Below are 18,431 nucleotides of genomic sequence, written 5' to 3'. Positions count from 1 at the left end.
GACAGCTAAAAGCATGAACAAACTCTTTTATAACCGAGTGACAACAAGGATTTGCGCAAAGAAGCTTTTTTACTATGATTGAGTGCAAAATTCTCACAACACACAAAAAAAGTAGACAAACGTCCCTGTTAGCCGGTCAAAAAACAAGCCACGCTTCATACTTTGCTTTGAGCAACAACATTTGATCCAGTTAACCGATAACTTTGAATGAAAAGCTCAAAATTAACGGGGAAAATGGAGGAAATTAAAGTTAAATGAACTAGTGTCACCATAAACTGTTTGAGTGTCTTTCGGTCAAAATTTGCTGCAGCTGGTCTTCCGACAAATTTGCGACAACTTGTAAGTTTTTTTCGGCTTTGTTTTTGCTCCTATTTTAGTCGACTAAAATAGTTACATACGGCATTTGATTCAAACGTCAAATTTAACTTTGTCGAATTTAACTCCGTTCGCTGTCAATATTCCCAGGTGCACTGCTTATTTGCCAGATGAAGACGTCTATTGAGCGTTTGCTTAATTGCTTTACTGATGCATTTGTTTTGCTGTTTGTTTTTGCTTCGTCATCTTGGCTTTTCGTCATGATACTTTCACTTGATTCTCGTTCCATAATTTCAGTGAAACAGGACCCACAATATGCCACATATTTTCCTACTTTCCACCGAGGAGGACCCTCTTCGTTTTTAATAACTGTACATGCACCTCATACAAAAGTAATTACCGCTCGTCAAACAACTATATTTTGTCTTTGCAGAGCACGAACTACAGGTTCCTTCGTCTCCCATCATTTTTGTTTTTTGTTTTTTTGTGTTGTTTTGGCTTTTTCGCACATGGCATTCACAGAATTCCTGGCAAGACGTGGGTAGTAAATGAATCATTATAATTTTCTATAATTCATGCATTAAGTTCGGTTCATGTGAGATGCGACATTTAAATTAAACGGTCGAATCTAAGTCGAGTCTTCTACTGTTTCAGTAACAGATACGGCGAAAGTCGCACTTAATTCAAAACAGTCCAATTTAATTTATTCAAACGTCGTACTTCACATGCATTTAACTCTCGCATAAGTTCGGCACATGTGAAATTCGACGTTTGAACCGGGCCTAAGTCCTTTTGAGCCACCATAAACAAAATCTTTAGGCCCGGTTCAAACGTCGAATTGGGGAATATTGACAGCAAACAGAGTTACGTTTGAATCAAATGCCGTATTTAACAATTATTTTATTCGAGTAAAATAGGAGCAAAAACAAAGCCGAAAAGACGCGTAAGTTGCGGGTTTCGCAAATTTGTCGGAAGACCAGCTACAGCAAATTTTGTCCGAGTAATTGACAGCGAAGAGAGTTAAATTCGACAGAGTTAAATTGGACGTTTGAATCAAATGCTGTTTTTAATTATTTTAGTCGACCAAAATAGAAGTTAAGTTCACATGTGAAATTTGACGTTTGAACTGGGCCTTATATAGGGCAAGCACGCGCGCTGTTTTAAGGTGTGGTTAATTCCTACATTAGAACAGGGCTATGTTGTGAAAATTCCCAAGCCTACAGAGGGTGGCTATCTTAGCTTGAATTTTGAACCAGCTGAGTTTGTACTGAAAACAATCACTTGTCTTTCATTCCTGCTTCCAAAAAATCGAGTTTAACGATAATCTGGATGTCATGATAAGTAATGGATCTCCCTTCAGATATAAATTGTAACCAGAGATGAAACTCTCCTCGTCATCACACTAAATCACACTCACTTACAAAGCCCTCGTTAATCCAATGTCCTCAATAGTCAAGTTTTGATCCACCTATCAGTCTCAAGAGCGAATATCAGTTGTAATGAATACAGCCATCCAGAACTTAGATGTAGGCTGCGTTTTTTCAGGCCTCGCTGTACGTTCCACTTGAAACAGATCAATTGACTAATGCCGAACTACCAAACAATGTGTTTCTTAGGCAGCATCAAGAAAATTTTGCCTTCGAAATCTTAACCTTTTGCCATCTAGTCTTCATTCCTCTCATTTTTACTAAATGACTCACTAGCAACACAAAAGTAAACATATATAAAAAAATGGCTAGAACCCTTTAGTGTACGGTTATGATAGACACTTATGTTTGCTCCATAAGGTAACAGCAATTATAACTATTTAGGCATCTTGATGTGAATTGCAATATTTTATTACGCCTTTGATCATTGAGGTGGGGCTTCTTCATAGATCTGCTTAACTTCAGTGCAAGTGATCTGATATTTCTTGAATAAACCCAACATCCATTTTCTTCAAGAAGAGTGCCACATTTTTTAATTTATAAGACATGTTTCGATGTTACGAACATCATCGTCAGTTACAGACTATTCGAAAAACCATTAGGACTATTTAACAACTAGGCGAAACATGCATAATTAAATATGATTAAGTGACAAAAATACATATTAGAGTGAGTAAAGTGTTGGAAAGAATATGAAGCGTACAGCGTAAGCGTCATGTTGACGAGATGAACTTGTTGGTTTAAATTAGGCTTTTCCCAGTTTATGTGCATAGCCTCCTTAAGTTTAAGTTGAAATTTAGTAGGGGCGGAATAAAGGATTTCAAAACAATCCACAGAGCAAGATTGACGGCAACTTTCTGAGTTTTGTAAATGTTTGAAGATATGTGAGGACTTGTCTGAAGAGAGATGTTCACGGACGCGTTTGGAAAAATGACGACCAGTTTCGCCGATAAAGCAAGCATTACAGCAAGCACAAGTAAATTTATAAGCCACACTTGAACTAAGTTCTCTAGGGACAGAATCCTTCACTGAGAAAAGATTTCTTAATTTAAACGTGGTAAACACTAATTTATAGTGAAGATCATCGCGCAAAAACGACTGACAAGGCGACGTATTTTGTTTCGGGCTACAGTAGAAAAACGACCTAAATAAGGTAACTTATAAAAGTATTGTTTACCCTGTGAGGTGATATTAGAGGAAAAGTGAGGTGTTTGAGTGGAGCCATGTCAGTCGATGGCTGTGTTCAAATATCGATAAACGCATTTATCAATAAGATGAACGGGGAAAAGATTCTTGCGCAAATTGAAAGCTAATCTAACAATGTCCTTGTAGAAGCCCAACCAAGTATTGTTGATTTTAAAATTAATGTCCTGATAAGACCGATTTTGTATGAAAGAGGTGCGAAACTAAAGTAATTGGTGAGAAGACCCATGAAGGTCTTCTTACAGAAGGTACTAGTGACGACGGAACTACGGTGGGTATTGTCGATTAAGACATCCAAAAAGGGCAAAACATTATCGATTTCTTTCTCCATCGTGAAGCGTATGTTGGGATGTTGACTATTGATATAGTCGAAAAATGCGATGGCGTCCTGCTCTGAGTGGAATAAACAACACCTATCATCCACATAACGACGATAAAAGAGAACCTCAGGACCTTGATATTGCTCTAACCAGATTTTTTCATGGTGACCCATAAAGAGATTGGCGAGGACAGGAGCTAGGGGGGAACCCATGGCAACCCCATCAATGTGATCATAGAGGAGCCTTTAAACAAAAAGTGAGTTTCGGCGTAGCAAATGAAAAAAGACGTTTGAGATCAGAAGGGGTAAGCTTGAGGTCAGGGTTTCCCTCTGAGACGTACTTGACCGCTAAATCAATACATTCCTCAAGAGGGATGTTAGTAAACAAGCTCTCCACATCAAAGTAAATGAGAAATTTTCCAAACATCCATTTTCCAAATCGTTTATTGCATAAGTTTGTTATTCATTTATATGGATACATTCTCAAATCAAGGTAATCCGGCTATAAACTTCACAGGGAAATAACCTGAATCCGAGCAAAGAACTCTTTCGCTGTTTGATCTATTTTTACTTTTCTTTGTTTTGGTCTATTATTCTTTTTGCAGTTTGTTTTTAATTCCAATTTTCCTGTTGCCCCGGTTTCAGTACATATAATCTCAGACGCAGTAAATTTTTCTGGTCATTTATGCCGGTTGTCCATAAACCTTGAATAAGAATTGAATCCCAAAGTTCGAGCCCAAACAAACAAGTTTATGCGGATCAAACATGTTGAAAGAAACAAATTACCCCAGTTGTCGTCAGTTCACTGTTGTTGGTCAAAGGAGGGGTAGGTTTGCATGCTCAGACATGACATTGATCTATGTGGGTTAAGAGACACTCGTAATCAGTCTCCACCAGTGGAAAGCACAGAGGATGTTAGAAATGCACAGGCAAGGTGGGTGTGTATTATGGGAAGAGGGAAGAAATCTCAGATTTCATCTGTTTCGTTTACCTGAAAACAACAAATAAGACTTCTCAGGGGGAGTAATGTTACAGCCCATGGAAGGGTGGGTGAGAAGTACTTTGACTCTGATAACATCCCTAAGGGATGAACAACACAAATGATAAAAATCAATGATGCAACCACAGAAAAGGTGAGTACTTTTACTATACTGCAGTGATTAGGTATTGCAAATACAATCAAATATAATCTGCACTAATTTTCACAAAAAATTCATTGAACTTCATTCATGGCATGTGTCATGAAGTCTTGTATAGTTACTTAATATGTCACTAACGTCAGTGTCAATTTCTTCATTCCCTACTTTGCAATTTACAGCTCACAAAAATAGTTCAGGCATTTCAGCAAGAATATATTAGATCTCTTGATAAAATAATTTCAGCTGTAAGGCTGACAAATTTGTACACGATCAATGAACCTATCAAATTAAATATGACATCATAATTTAAGTACATCAGCCTGTTCACTTTAAATTTGTAAAACAACTAAAAGGCTATCAAGCTAGTGCTTATGTTATAATAATTTTTTGGCCAAATGAAACCACTGCTTTGGTACACATTTAGTCATTATTTTCTGGAATTGACTGAAAATGAAATCCTCTATAAAATCAAAACATTTAAAGGAAAAAAAGATGATGAGCAGTAAAATAATAACAAATGGATATTGTTTCATTTAACATCAAACTCTCAGAGCTAAAATCATACAAAAAATATACTGTATGATAGAGAGTGCTGAGAATTGATGGCTAGATCTTTGGAATGGGAAGGTTAACTTAGGTATTAGGCCTCACAGCCTCAATATATTGGCCTATAGCTGATTGCTGAGATGCCAACTATGCTTATTTGACCAGACGGCCTCTTAGACAATATATACCCGACATTTCCCTTTAACAAATTATCATTGTCAGAACTTTGCCATTTACTAAATACATTCAGTGACTATTCTGTTTACATGACCATTCCCCAATTAAAAAACAGTATCTCAGTCATGTAGCCACAAATTTAAGAGCTGAAATTTCATAAATATCAAAATAAGTGATCATTAGCAAGCGATGGAAATCCTAGGATGTATTTGATTAAGGGCCTAATTTGTCCTTCTTTCACTGTGTAATCATCTCTTGCAGCTAGCTGCTTCTGTATCTCTGTAAATTCTTCCTTCCAGTTATTTACAAGTGACTCACATCAGGAGAATCTTCTGTTATCTCACCATTTGGTTCTACCTCATGACCAGGACTAAAATGACAAGAATGTAGAGATTCAGTCACATGCGTAATAAAAACAGAAAAGCCAAAACAAATCAACCCATAATAGATTCCCTCTAGTTTCAGGGTTAGAATTCTGCTGGAATTCACACAATGTACTATTGTTTAATATTTAATAATAATAATAATAATAATAATAATAATAATAGTAAAAATAATAATAAACAATCTTTAAGGAGGAAGCGCCCGTCACGTAAATACTTGGTTTTCAGGGAGGTCCTCCGTAAAAATAAAAGGTATCAAAAGCTAAAATAAGAAATACAGTTGTCACAGATCTAAAACGGCGTATGTCTAAAGTTTTATCCATCATTTAAAGTATTTATCCATTAAGAATCTTGTAAGGTTTTCCTGAAAAATTGTGCTTGGCATTGGCCTTCTTAAAAATACTGGGAGGGACATCCAGTCATTTGTAAAACGGAAGTAGGACACCCTCTTTCCGCATTCCGTTTTAGGTGGCCAGTCAATTTTAATGGCCCGTAAATTCTAATTTATCATCAAAGAACTAAACATTATGGGCTGTTTTTTAACTATTTCAGCACTATATTGAAGGAAGGTATGGAGCAGTTGTGCATTAGCCTCTGCAGCCCACTGTTGTGACCTGGGTTTGATTCCTAAAACTGGCATCACCATAAGCCACAAGTGGACTGCATTTGCCCATGGTCCTAGTTTGTGCTCCGGAGGTTCTTCTCAATGTTCTCTTGTTTTCTACCCTCTACACAAATCAGCGCAGCGACATACATAATCTCTTAAGGAAGCTTTTCTTCCTGCTTCCTCTCAACCAATATATTCAAAAGATTTGGAATACATGTACAATGATAACCAAATGGAAAAAACCAGGAAACATCACTCAAAGAGAAGACAGGAGGTGAAGATATTAAAAAATTGCTTAAACAAGAGAGAGAGAGGGAGTACCATATGGATGCAAATTGGCTCAGCAATTTTGTTCAAGATAAAAACTTAACCTCTCACCTTTTGGTCTTCATCTCTTCACTTTTCCCTAATGCAGAAAATGACAGAGGGAGAGGTGGAGGAGGAGGTGGTATCAATGGTGATCTGACCTCCAAGGAAGCACTATACTTTTCTCATTTTAACCTAGAGTTTTGTAAAGATACTTTAACTTTCTTGGTATTTTGGTTTTATCAAAACATACCACAGGTGTAAAGAACAAAAGCTCCGAAAGTAATTCAGGATTACTTTAGTTTTGCTTCCCTCCGCTTTTTGTGACATCATTGCACCACACACCCAACCAATCAGATGCCAAACTGACTACTTTGAAGAGCCAATAACAAGTTCATCACAACCACATTTTTGTTATTCTTGCTTTGAGTTTTTCGTTGGCTCTTGTCAATATCTTACTTTGTTGTGACTGGCTGTTGCAATGACTTTGGTTCTTGTTTCTCCTTTATATTAGCTGAAGTAAAAAATCAAAAAGTGAACAGTGTATTGAAGCTAAATGTACTCAATTTCTGAAAATAATCATACACTTTCCTAAAGTGTTAACTGTTAATTAAAAGGTGAATGATCAAAACAATAAAAACAGCCACATGCTACAAAATTACAACCTTTGAACTTATATTATATTTTATATACTTTGGGCTATAGCAATTTTCAATAAAATGCAATCTCAGAAGTTCAAGGTCTAAATTAAGAATACAGTCAATTTGTTTTTTCAAATATTGCATTTAATTTAGCCTCACACTCAAACTTAGCATAATACCTCTGACTTAAATTTCACAACCTTCATTCATGTACATCAATTCAGAAGCCAAAGTTTTGTTTGCTTCAGTCAACCAACACTCCACTATACAGTTGTGGTATAGACCAGGGGCATTTGTAGATGATAAGCTGTTTATTTCTGCTTTGTTGTCCAGCTCCACATAGTCTGGAGGAGGATAATATAATGCATCTGGTCCAGCACTTGAATAACGTACGCTTCAATGATTTGTGGCAAGCATTAGAATCTAGTACAATCCTTTGCTAGTACTATATTACTTAGTAATTGTTTCACAGGTTTTCGCATACATCTCTACTGTAGTTATACCATTGTAAATAAAAATACAATAAAAGGCATAAATATTCTAGTTCGAGAATGATATTAATGCAACTATCCAAACAATTTTAATGTAACAAAATATTCCTCACAACAAAATTCAAGTCATTGTTACTTATGAGGCATATTGTTTAAATGTAAACATGATAGTTTTCTATTTTGTTGAGCTATATTTCTAATTGATTTCTAATTGCATTTAGGTGTTTTTCTTTCTTTTCACAGTCCATGCTGTCATAACTCTTTCTGGACTTTACGGCTTTTCTGTTAAGCATTTTTTTCTTTTTTGATGCATCCATCTCTTTATACTTTTTTCTTCAATTCTCAAGCATTTGTTTCTTTTTTGACACATCAATCTCTTTGTACTTTTTACTACAGGTTTCAGGAAGCTCTTCTTTCTTTGCTCTATCCATCAAAGTGTACCGTTCCTTTTTCTTTGCTGGCTCCAATTGCAAGTAGTGGTCATTGTATTTATTGTAGATCTCTCTTTTTCTTTGGTTAGACTTAAATTCTCTTACAATGTTCTTTCTCTCTTCATTTAACAATGCTGATGAGCAAAGTAAACAATAAGACGAATGTTTTTTTCCATCATTGATAGAGTCATCTTGTCTATAAATTTCACTGACTCTTTTTACAAGGGCGTCAAGACTGAATGGTCCTAGGAGATGGAATTGCTCCTTTTCACAGGTCATTATGAAGTAACAATTGTTCTGAGTATTACGTTGAACTATAAAGCTTGTAAGGACATTATTACAACAAAATAATTATCCTGTGGGTATAACATATCTTCTAATATTTTCTTTTAAAATACGTTTGACTAGAGAGTCCGTATTAACAAGATAACACTCTGTTTAAGTGCCCTGATTCAAGTGTGAGTATTTTATTTTGATTTCTGCGTCATAGACTGTTATATTACTACTAGGCATTTTGCCTACACGGTCTACATTTCGCTTCTCAGAGAACAAACTTGCATGTTCATGGAGAGCCTGTACTGTTGAAGAATCCCAGTAGGTGCATGATTTGATAACAGAGAAACAAATTGCATATATGGACATAACAAAATGCTTATTTCTTGATGACTAAGTGTCATTCGTTAATTCACTGCAGATTGAAATGGAGGCATTTGATTGTAAGGCAGTGGGTGATACATAGTGGCATTCATCAATATGACCTAAAGTAATTGTAGACGAAGTATTTCTTTCCTGAACTGGGTAAACAGTGGTAAGTGGAGCAAAGCCTTGATTAGATTCTACTATTTGTATAGTAACTTTTAATGCATCTGCAACTGCTTGAATGATAAGTGCATCAGCCCATGTGCATTGAGTACACATATTATTCAGATATCTTAGCCATGAACATTCGGTATTGCTGTCAATAAATCTCTCTGGGTTGTCTCTCATAAATTGAACCCCAGCAGTACGTATACACATATGATCATTGCTACTGCCATATAATTGATGTGATACAGATCTAAAGAAACAATCACCTGCACTTCCAACATCTATTGATTGTAAACCAAGTTCACCTAATCTTGACTGCATCAAATTCTCAGAGGAATAAAAGAGGTCAACTGCATTATTGAACTGTGATTTTGCATAAAAGGTCTAATTATTACTTCATGATGATCAGTGTTGTATTGGGTAGATCCTGGATTCCTCTCAACATCTTTACTTAGTTTGAGATTCACATAATTGGCCATATGACTCACACAATTGCAAGGAAACAATGATAAATATCGACGTGCTTTACATTTTAGTTTCATTATCTTGTGATAATGCCTGCTACAGAAAGACAACAAATAAGCTTTCTTGGCCATGGGTATACACCGAATTTAAATATGGCGAATGGCGCGGAGAGATTGGGCCTTGCGTCACGTAAACGAGGCTGGTCAGTCGAAAGCTTTGCAAACACAAATGTTTATATCCATTGAACTAGTTTTTATACGAAGCTTTTTATTGATTTATATCGAGATTGTAGCTCGTTCAAACTATGCCTTCACACTGCTGCGTTGTTGGTTGCACTCAGAGAGGTTACAAGTCGGGAAAAGGCAAAAAAGTTTCGTTTTTCAACTTCCCAATGGAGTGTTCAAGGAGAAAACAATGGATCCACGCCAATCGACGCGACGAAGGGAGGGATTTCCAAATAACTGACAAAACTAAAGTTTGCTCGCTACATTTCAAGCCCTCTGATCTTAGAAAAACACTAACTGGACGGGTTCATCCATTGGAAACGTCAGTTCCGTCAAGATTTATCTGAGGTGTTTCTCCAAAGAAGAGAAAGCCGCCCAAAAACCGATTGCATCCTACTGCATCGTCGTCCAAGAAGCGAAAGTTGAACAAAACAGCAGAAAATAACAAATCTGTTATTGCTGAATCGGCTGTAGAAGAAGAGCAACATTCTGGAGATAGTACGGAGGACAAATGTGTTATTGCTGAATCGGCTGTAGAAGAAGAGTAACATTCTGGAGATCGTACGGAGAACAAATGTGTTATTGCTGAATCGGCTGTAGAAGAAGAGCAACATTCTGGAGATAGTACGGATGATGATAACACTTGTATTTCTTGTAAGGAATTACAAGACAAATTGGTGTGTCTTGAGAAAGTGTTAGCTGAACAAAAGAGACGTTCCGAGGAACTTTTAAAAGAAAACGAAAGTCCTCAATTAAAAGTAAAGAGCCTCGAAGACACCAACTCGAACCTAGAATCGAGGACATTTTGTGTTGATCGGTTCGATCGTGACCAAGATGTTGCTTTTTATACTGGTTTTCCAAACATAAACGTCTTTAACGCGATGTTGGAATACCTTGATCCAGGAACAGATTGTGAAAACATACGACCCAAAGAAAAAGTAAGTGAAGACTTACCAGATGACTTTTATGAAGAAGGGAGTGAACAGACTGAACAATATGTGAGCAACAAGAGGGGACCCAAATGCAAAATCAAACCAAGGGACCAGTTCTTCATTGTCATATGCCTACTCAGAAGAGGCTTTGCAGAACTACATCTGGCTCATCTGTATTGTGTTGGGCAGTCAAACATTAGCAGAATTTTTGTTACTTGGATAAACTTCATGTACCTTAAATGTGCTCCTATATGCATATGGCCTTCAAGCAGGACTATTGATGAGACTATGCCAGCTATATTCAAGGAAAAATACCCTCACACGAGAGTCATAATAGACTGCACAGAAGTGAGATGTTAAATGCCTGGCAGTTTGCTTTTAAACAGTGAACTTTTTAGCTCGTATAAAAACCATGTCACCTTAAAGGCCTTGATCGGTATTGCTCCCAGCGGAACAATAACATTTATCCGCCAGCTTTACACAGGGAGCATCAGTGACCGAGAAATTGTAATAAGAAGTGGGTTCCTGGCTCAAGATTTTGAATGTGGTGACCAGGTCAGGGCAGACAAAGGATTTCAAATTGATGACCTGTTACCTTTGGGTATCCAGAACAACATCCCTCTATTTTTAGGAGGTGATCCACAAATGTCTGCTGAAAATGTTGTCAAAACCCAGCAATTAGGGAGCTTAAGATACAGACGTTTTCGGGGCGACGGCGACGTGACAACCCAGGTAAACCGGGTCAGAGGTTCCCATTTTCGCGCCATAATTACATGATTAAACGAGACTTACCTGTAAGTTGAAGATTGATCGAGATTTTGTCTTGTCATCAGTCGGGAACGAAGGAGTCACATGAGATGCGCATGCGCACTGTTAGTCAGTCTTCAATGTGAGTGGTACAGGAAAAAAGGAACAAAGGAGGAAGAGAGGGAGGGAATAAGGGCATGTGACTCCTTCGTTCCGGACTGATGGCAAGACAGAATCTCGATCAAACTTCAACTTACAGGTAAGTCTCGTTTAATCGTGTAATTCTATCTTGTCATCAGTCTACGTCACTACGAAGTCACATGAGATTTCAAAGTCCTGTAACACGAACCAGTAATACAAGTAAGATTCTTCCACGCTGCAAAATGGCCAGCGACTCACCTTGCCTTAAAATTGTGGCAACAGGCATGTAAATAACTTAAAAGGCTGGGCACAAATGTAGGAAAATCACTTACCGAATCTCTTATTGCTAACAGTTGGCCAACTATTTCTTTTCGTTGATCTTAGGCTTTTTCTTTCTGTGGAATTTCTGTTGACCTTTCCATAAAAAATCTCTTTTAGACCCTTTATTATAAGACCTGGTGGCCAGAACGATGGTGCCCTGTGTAAGGGCGTCGCTGTGAAAAGTGACCAACAGACTGGCTAGTTTTGCTACATTCCCAAGCATCTTGCAGTTGTTTGGCGAGCTCATCCCCAAATAAATACTGGCTGGTCAGGGGTACTTCAGCACTGCAGATGGTAGAGTATTCCTGCTTTAAGGCAGGCTTGATCTGTTCTCTTCGAAACTGAGCCAACTGGGTGTTGACATGGCCCAACAAGGCAACAACATCAACAGACTGCATGATCAAGTTGGAATTCGTTGAACTAGAGGCATTTTGAAACAAAGCATTAGTTGTCTGTAGGGTCGCAAAGGTAACTCTAGGCACCACTTATTGCATATTTGACAACTGAAGATCAACTTTCCTTTTATTAGGATTAAGTTGGTTCCATATTTCGGGGTTGACCTTTGTGGCTTTGATGTCTTTACAATTTTCAGGTCGCTTACATTTGTCGAGCAAGTTTTTCAACTTGTCTGAAGAGAGCTTCTTCCCCCAACGCTTTGTGGCCATGTCTGCCAGTTGCTGCATGATTTTGTCGCCGGTGGCGTCATCATCCTCAAAACCATTAGCAATATCTTGGAGGATCTTAGCCTCCGGAACGGGAATTCCCTCGCTTGGCCGGTGGCAGAGGATTGCTCGGTGAGCAGTTTTAGATCTTCATCATCGATCAAGGTCATCCTGCGCATGAAGGCTTAAATCGTCGTCCGATAGAGTATTTTCTTGTGCTCTTTTAGAATTTGAGCGGCGAGGGTGATGTTGATGTTCTGACTCGGACTCATCAGTGTCAGATGGAGGATCGGCCGATCTTTTTTACCTTTTTCGGCCGCTCGGCCTGTCATGTAAGCAAAACTTGGCTATAAGGCCGGCCATCTGGCCCATTGTTCGATCAATGTTGTTTAAAGAATTTAAAATGTGGTTGTTCGTATCCATATCCACCGCAGAAGCCATTCCCGGCGCATCGGTGGGGACAACCGCATGGTTTGGTGACGATTCGCCTTCAACACTCATTTTCAATTGAGAAAACCAAGACTATAGAACAAAAACGAATAAATACAGAAAAGGGACGGCTCCTACCTTCTTTGCTGCCCGGAAGAGGCAAGGAAAGCAGATGTTGAAGATTTGCAAATAAAATGCAGGAACCCACTCACGAACAACAAACTAAACTAGCGAAACGCTCAGCACTGACTAGCAATACGCATGCGCATCTCATGTGACTTCGTAGTGACGCAGACTGATGACAAGATAGAATTGAAGTTGTTAAGATTCTGATGAGGGCCGGCCTTTGCGACTTCCTCGAAGTTCGTCGAGTTTCGCTTTATTAATTGAGGCTTTTTTGTCGTAGCATGGTTACGTTTGAAGAATTCCGCCACCTCCTCGTCCTTTACTACGACGCTAATTATATTAGTGATGAAGAGTTCTTGGTTTTGTATGAAATATTTCCGTCTAAAAACCCTAATTTTCCAAATGAAAATCTCCATAGATCTGAGGTGTACGTTTTCGAGGTGCATCTACGAATTGATAAAGGGAATGGCAGCAAGCAAAAATTCCCTTTTATGTTAAGAATTCAAGTACTGTATGCGTACGTGCCCAACACTTACCTCGACGATTTGGACCTCACTGTGTTGCCTCGGTCATTTTAACCTAAAGAGAAAACAAAAGGCCTCTTGAGTTGGCCGATAAATTGTGTGATAACTTGTGCGAAATGTGATAATGCAATCACTTTAATACAAGTGACAAAATTGGCAGTATTTTAAATAAAACAAACAAATGTGGTCTGTATGCGAATTCCTATGCAATACACATGACTCTCTCATATCAGAATGAATGACCCAACCATACTTTGTGTGGTCAAGTATATCAATATGACAATCAGTATGCACTTTATATATTCAATGTCTTAACCATAACGCCTTTATTAGCATACCCATATGGAAATCTACTTTTCATCCTTAACCAAAAACAAACTTATCTTAAATTTCATTTGTATCAAGTATTGTACTAAAGCCTGTAACTATCATACACAGGTACATTTGGTAATTGTTAAGTTTCATTTCTTCCAAAGGTAATATAAATGTAGTGCCAATAAATGGCTATTACAATTACAGTGTTTTTTCCTCATCATTAAACGAATATCCTAACTATGAGTTAGCATTAGTGTTAAAACTCACTGTTTTCTTTTGTTAAATGTCACTCACAAATTAGATGAAAAATCACTAAATTATTACTCTTTTCAGTAATTTGCAGGAGTTTCACAGCTTTGATATAAGTGATTAAATTAGCCATAATTTAAGAGTGATACAAGGTCCTGATTATTATGAAGTGGGCTGACCAAGCTGGTTTCTTTTTCCTTTAACTAGCAAGGGAGACAAAACACACTGGTAAACCCTGGCACTTTATATAATCAGCCCAAATGAAATGTAACCTAATTGTCACCTTATTGTTTCAATTTGCAGTCAGTTTATGTTTTATTATGCAAAATAGTATTCTATATTTTCCTATGTCATAGAAAAGTTGCTGTATCCATGAATTAGAATGTCATTTTTATGTTTTGCATGAAAGGCTATGAAACAAGTCATCGAATTTTGCTAAACTTACTGGCTGCTTTGGAGATAAAGTGTGTGAAGTAATAATCTTTCAGACGTTGTTGCAGATTGAGCCAGAACTTGGCTCCTGTGATTCCTAGCTGGCCCTGTACCTGTTTGTAGTAAGAGTGGTCTCGTTTCAGCTTTGGCTGGCCATCACAATTTTCTAAAAAGAACCCATCATGAGAACAGGCATCAAGGGGTATTACCATAAACTTTGTTTCTGGACATTTGACTTCAATAAGCCCAAAAGGTGAGTTACAGCCTTTATCAACAACTTTGCCATCTGGGGAAGCACCAAGGTATGGTGAGGTGAAACCAACAACAAGACCTGACTTGTAAACCAGAACCGGCTTTTTTACTGAATGCATGTACTTCCGGTATTGTCTTATTGCAATACTTTCATACTGATTCCCATGCCTGGTACATCTGTTATTTATTGGTTTTGAAGGTAGAAGGTTGTTAACAAGGGACTCATCTTGATTTTTCTGTTCACAATCAATCCAAAATTGGAAGCAGTAAATCTAAACCTTCTTTCCCTTTTCCATTCCTCACTGCCTGATTGCCCTCTTGTTTTAGTTTCAATGTCATTCACTTGAGATTTGTCCACTTAAATGCTTCTTAGTAATCTCTGCTCTGCTTCCTCAAGTTCTTGTGGTATTGTGTAGACATCATCTTGGTTATCCATCAAAGGAAGTAATGGATATTGATAGATTTCTTGTAAAGGTACTCTTGAGAATGAAGATATATATGTCCATGTACACATTAAAGTTGTCTTCAGTAAAAGCTAGTTGGTAGCTCCCATATGATCCCTGAGCGCATCTGCTAAATTTTGATTCAATACAATCAGGTTGGTTGGAAGTATTGGAGGCCATGATTTGTGCCAAGGCCATTTTGGGATTTATAGCCTCAAGTTTTAGTTGAAGTTTAGATTCAGCTTGTATCTGATTCTGTATGGTATTTCTAGCCTTATACAAAAGACACTTGACTCCTGGTTCCCTTGGAGTAGTAGATATTTAAGCCTCACTTTTGGTTTTAGACATAAAGACATCCATCACTGGTTGCGGTTTTATCAAATCTCCTCTACCTCTCTTATGCCAAAGTTGCAATCTTGAAGTGCAGGCTTCCTTAGGGTTCATTTCATCCTCATTGTCTAGATCGTTAACGTGAGTACATTCATGTAAACTGTATTTGCAGATTATAAGCATCAATGCTAATGTATGGTTGCAATATCCGAGTTCTCCAGTAATACAGGTGCAAATTGCATGGATAACACTTCCAGAAATGATCGACAAAGCCACTTTCATGTTATGGGGTGGGTCGTTTCTGCTAAAGCTAGGGTAGCAACGTGCTTTAAAATAAAATAAATTTGAGTCACTAGCAGTTTCAATGTCTTTCAAATAGCGATCTTTTTCGAATGTCGTTGCTTTCCTGATACATGTCGGCACAGAATGATTTTTACTTGGGTCAAGATTCTTCCCTGTCTTGGCAATATGCAAATTCCTTTCAGCTCGTGTGAAAAACGGCATCCTTTGAAGACTTTACCCCATCCATCTTTAGGATACAAGGGTGTAAGAGAGCAATCTGACTTGTCACTTGGATTGTTCTGCGCTGTTTTTAATCGTTTACGTTTTGTATATATCTTGTCGTCATCTGTGCCGATCACATTTTTATCTCTGCCGGATTTAATGTATTCTTCAACTCTGGAAAAAAAAGTTCCCTTATATAAATCTAAGGCAGCAAAACAATAAATAACATTGCACATTTGAAATGACTGCTGATATTGGGTGATTTCTAACTAACAAACTCGTATTAAGAGAAGGTTGACAAGTTTGACGAGTGGAGAAGCGCGAAACCGTCCCATTTCTTATTAGTAATCCAACTCTAACAATTCTGTAATATTGCTGACTTTTATAAAGTGATAATCCCTTTTATTTTTCTTACGATTAAACTGCAATCGCTTCGAACGTTTCAACTATCTCCGAAAGTAAAGCTTACAAAGAAGTGCAAGTGAATTTATCAGTCTATCTCACCTACCGCTTAACAAGTTGTGCTTTCGTTTTGAGACCTTTCAAAGAATCTCCACGACATTTGAGCCAGAAACGAAGCTAGTCGTTGTTGAGAGAACAGGGCCGTCTTCCACAGAGGCTAGCTCCCACAATATCTTCCTCAGTAAGATCAGTTTCCATGTTTTCAGCAAAAATATCAAAGACGGCGGGAAAACTTGATGACTGACCAGCCTCGTTTACGTGACGTACGACCCATTCTTCCCGAGCTGTTCGCCATATTTAGATTCGGTGTATAGCCATGTTATTTAAGTTAATTATCTTTGGATCGCGTTTGTTATTACATTTATATCGTACACGATAAAGTTATCTCTCCTTATTAACATAGCAATGGAGGTTTGAAGACTTCGGTATCTCAACCGTTGAAATCTTGTTCAAGACAACGTGCCATTCTACTTGTTGAGCTCTTAGAAATAGCAGTGGAATTATGCTCAGTTCACGAGCACGTCTAGATCGCCTTGAAGCACGTTTTTTAAGATGATATAAAGTTAGCTTTGATAAGTGTTTGCTTTGATTCCCGATAAATTTTACGATGGAAGGTTCACTCAATGTAGATAGCTTTGATAAGTCGCTCTTACTCTCGATAAGTTTCACGATGGAAGGTTCACTCTTAAGTAACCGCTCGTAAATTTGTCTCTCCAAATATTTACTCTTAGATTTTCGCTCATAAACTAGTCCATCGTAGAGGTTGGGCCGCGTTTCGTTCCCCAAAACGCTATAATCTTTCTCTTGACTGTCCTCCATGCCTCATCCTTTTCAAAATGGCGGATAAGATTTCAGTGAGCCAGAGGACAGAGCTGAATAACGTAGGCGCATACGCTTGGTTTTGCCGCGAAAAACGGATTTTTAAGTAGTTTGCAGGGTTGATTTCCTATTCTGTTGCCTCGAGGTGTCGTCTTCCTCGCCACTTTTCTTTTACAGAACAACCTCCGAAAACTTGGTACACCTCCTAAATATTTCCGAAAATTAATTTTCTTAAACCCTCTGGAGATAGGAAAGAGTCTTTGACGAAAACATATTTCCTCGGTTTTAAATGTCGCTAGCCCTTTTTATTTTCGCTAATTTCGCTAAATTTTAGACCTAAAACACTTGAGCCCGCGTTGTTAACCGCATACCCTCTGAAGTAGCATTTCATTATTCAGCCCTGTCGAGCCAGAGCGCAAACCAAAAGGAAGAAGCCGGCGATATATCTCCAGTCAGCGATATATCCCTAACAATGTAACGTTCAAAAAACGACAGAAACCGTCTGCATTATATGACCAGTGCCAGCCTTCCGCTGGCCCCGGTAATGACTGAGTACTTTTGGTTATTGTGCTGCCAATTATGTGTTGTTTTTTGTTGTGTTGGCTTGACTTCGCGAGTGAAGATTAAAAAGGTTGTACCCGTTGACATCGGATGCAGGCATGTTCGTGGCTGACCAGACCGATGCGGGAAAGGTAGATCCACGGGCAGTATCTGCAGAGAAAGGTGGTGTCAGGAGTAAAGGTGGAGGCAGCGCGGGCTTTCCTCCTCTGACGCTTGTCTTTAAGTACCTCACGTCTATCCCTCTCAAATTAAGCTGTGGCTTGGTTGATTGTGTGGCGCCAGGTACCAAGGTCTGTAGCCAGGTCAGACCACTCTTTGTGGTTGATGTTGCAAGTGCTGAGTGACTTCTTTAGACTGTCCTTGAATCTCTTCTTTGGAGCCCCTCTCTCACGATGTCCGGTTGAGAGTTCACCGCACATGACAATCTTAGGTAGGCGTTGGTCTTCCATTCGAGAAACATGACCAGCTCATTGGAGCTGGCGCATCAGGATCATGGCTTCAATGCTGGGAATCTCGGCCTGCTCCAGGACTTCGACATTGGTGTTGAGGTCACACCAGTGGATGTTGAGGATGGTGCGCAGGCAGCTCTGATGGAAGCATTCGAGGAGGCGGATGTGCTGCGGTAAGTTAGCCATGTCTCAGAGCCGTAGAGAAGGGTGGTGAGAACGACAGCCCTGTAGACGCGGATCTTTGTTTTGCTT

At 38.5% G+C, this 18,431-nt stretch overlaps 1 protein-coding gene and 4 pseudogenes across 2 annotated transcripts in view; 1 reads left to right on the top strand and 4 right to left on the bottom strand.

Moving 5' to 3' along the window:
- Positions 1 to 18,431, bottom strand: part of LOC111342248 (uncharacterized) — a 189,693-nt pseudogene that overhangs the window by 22,970 nt on the left and 148,292 nt on the right. The gene's annotated exons all lie outside the window — the stretch shown is intronic.
- On the bottom strand, positions 2,358 to 3,691 carry LOC148721492 (uncharacterized; annotated as a pseudogene).
- On the top strand, positions 9,417 to 10,773 carry LOC148721491 (uncharacterized). The gene is made up of 2 exons (XM_088736195.1): positions 9,417 to 9,459; positions 10,082 to 10,773. Exons 1-2 carry the CDS (start codon positions 9,417 to 9,419, stop codon positions 10,771 to 10,773), a joined length of 735 nt encoding a protein of 244 aa, XP_088592321.1.
- Positions 11,663 to 14,730, bottom strand: LOC148721490 (uncharacterized; annotated as a pseudogene).
- LOC148721489 (uncharacterized) lies at positions 15,040 to 17,169 on the bottom strand (annotated as a pseudogene).

This window comes from Stylophora pistillata, chromosome 10, assembly GCF_964205215.1.
Source record: "Stylophora pistillata chromosome 10, jaStyPist1.2, whole genome shotgun sequence".
NCBI lineage: Eukaryota > Metazoa > Cnidaria > Anthozoa > Scleractinia > Pocilloporidae > Stylophora > Stylophora pistillata.
Note: the sequence above shows the minus strand (reverse complement) of the source record. Positions and strands in the feature narration are given on the sequence as shown.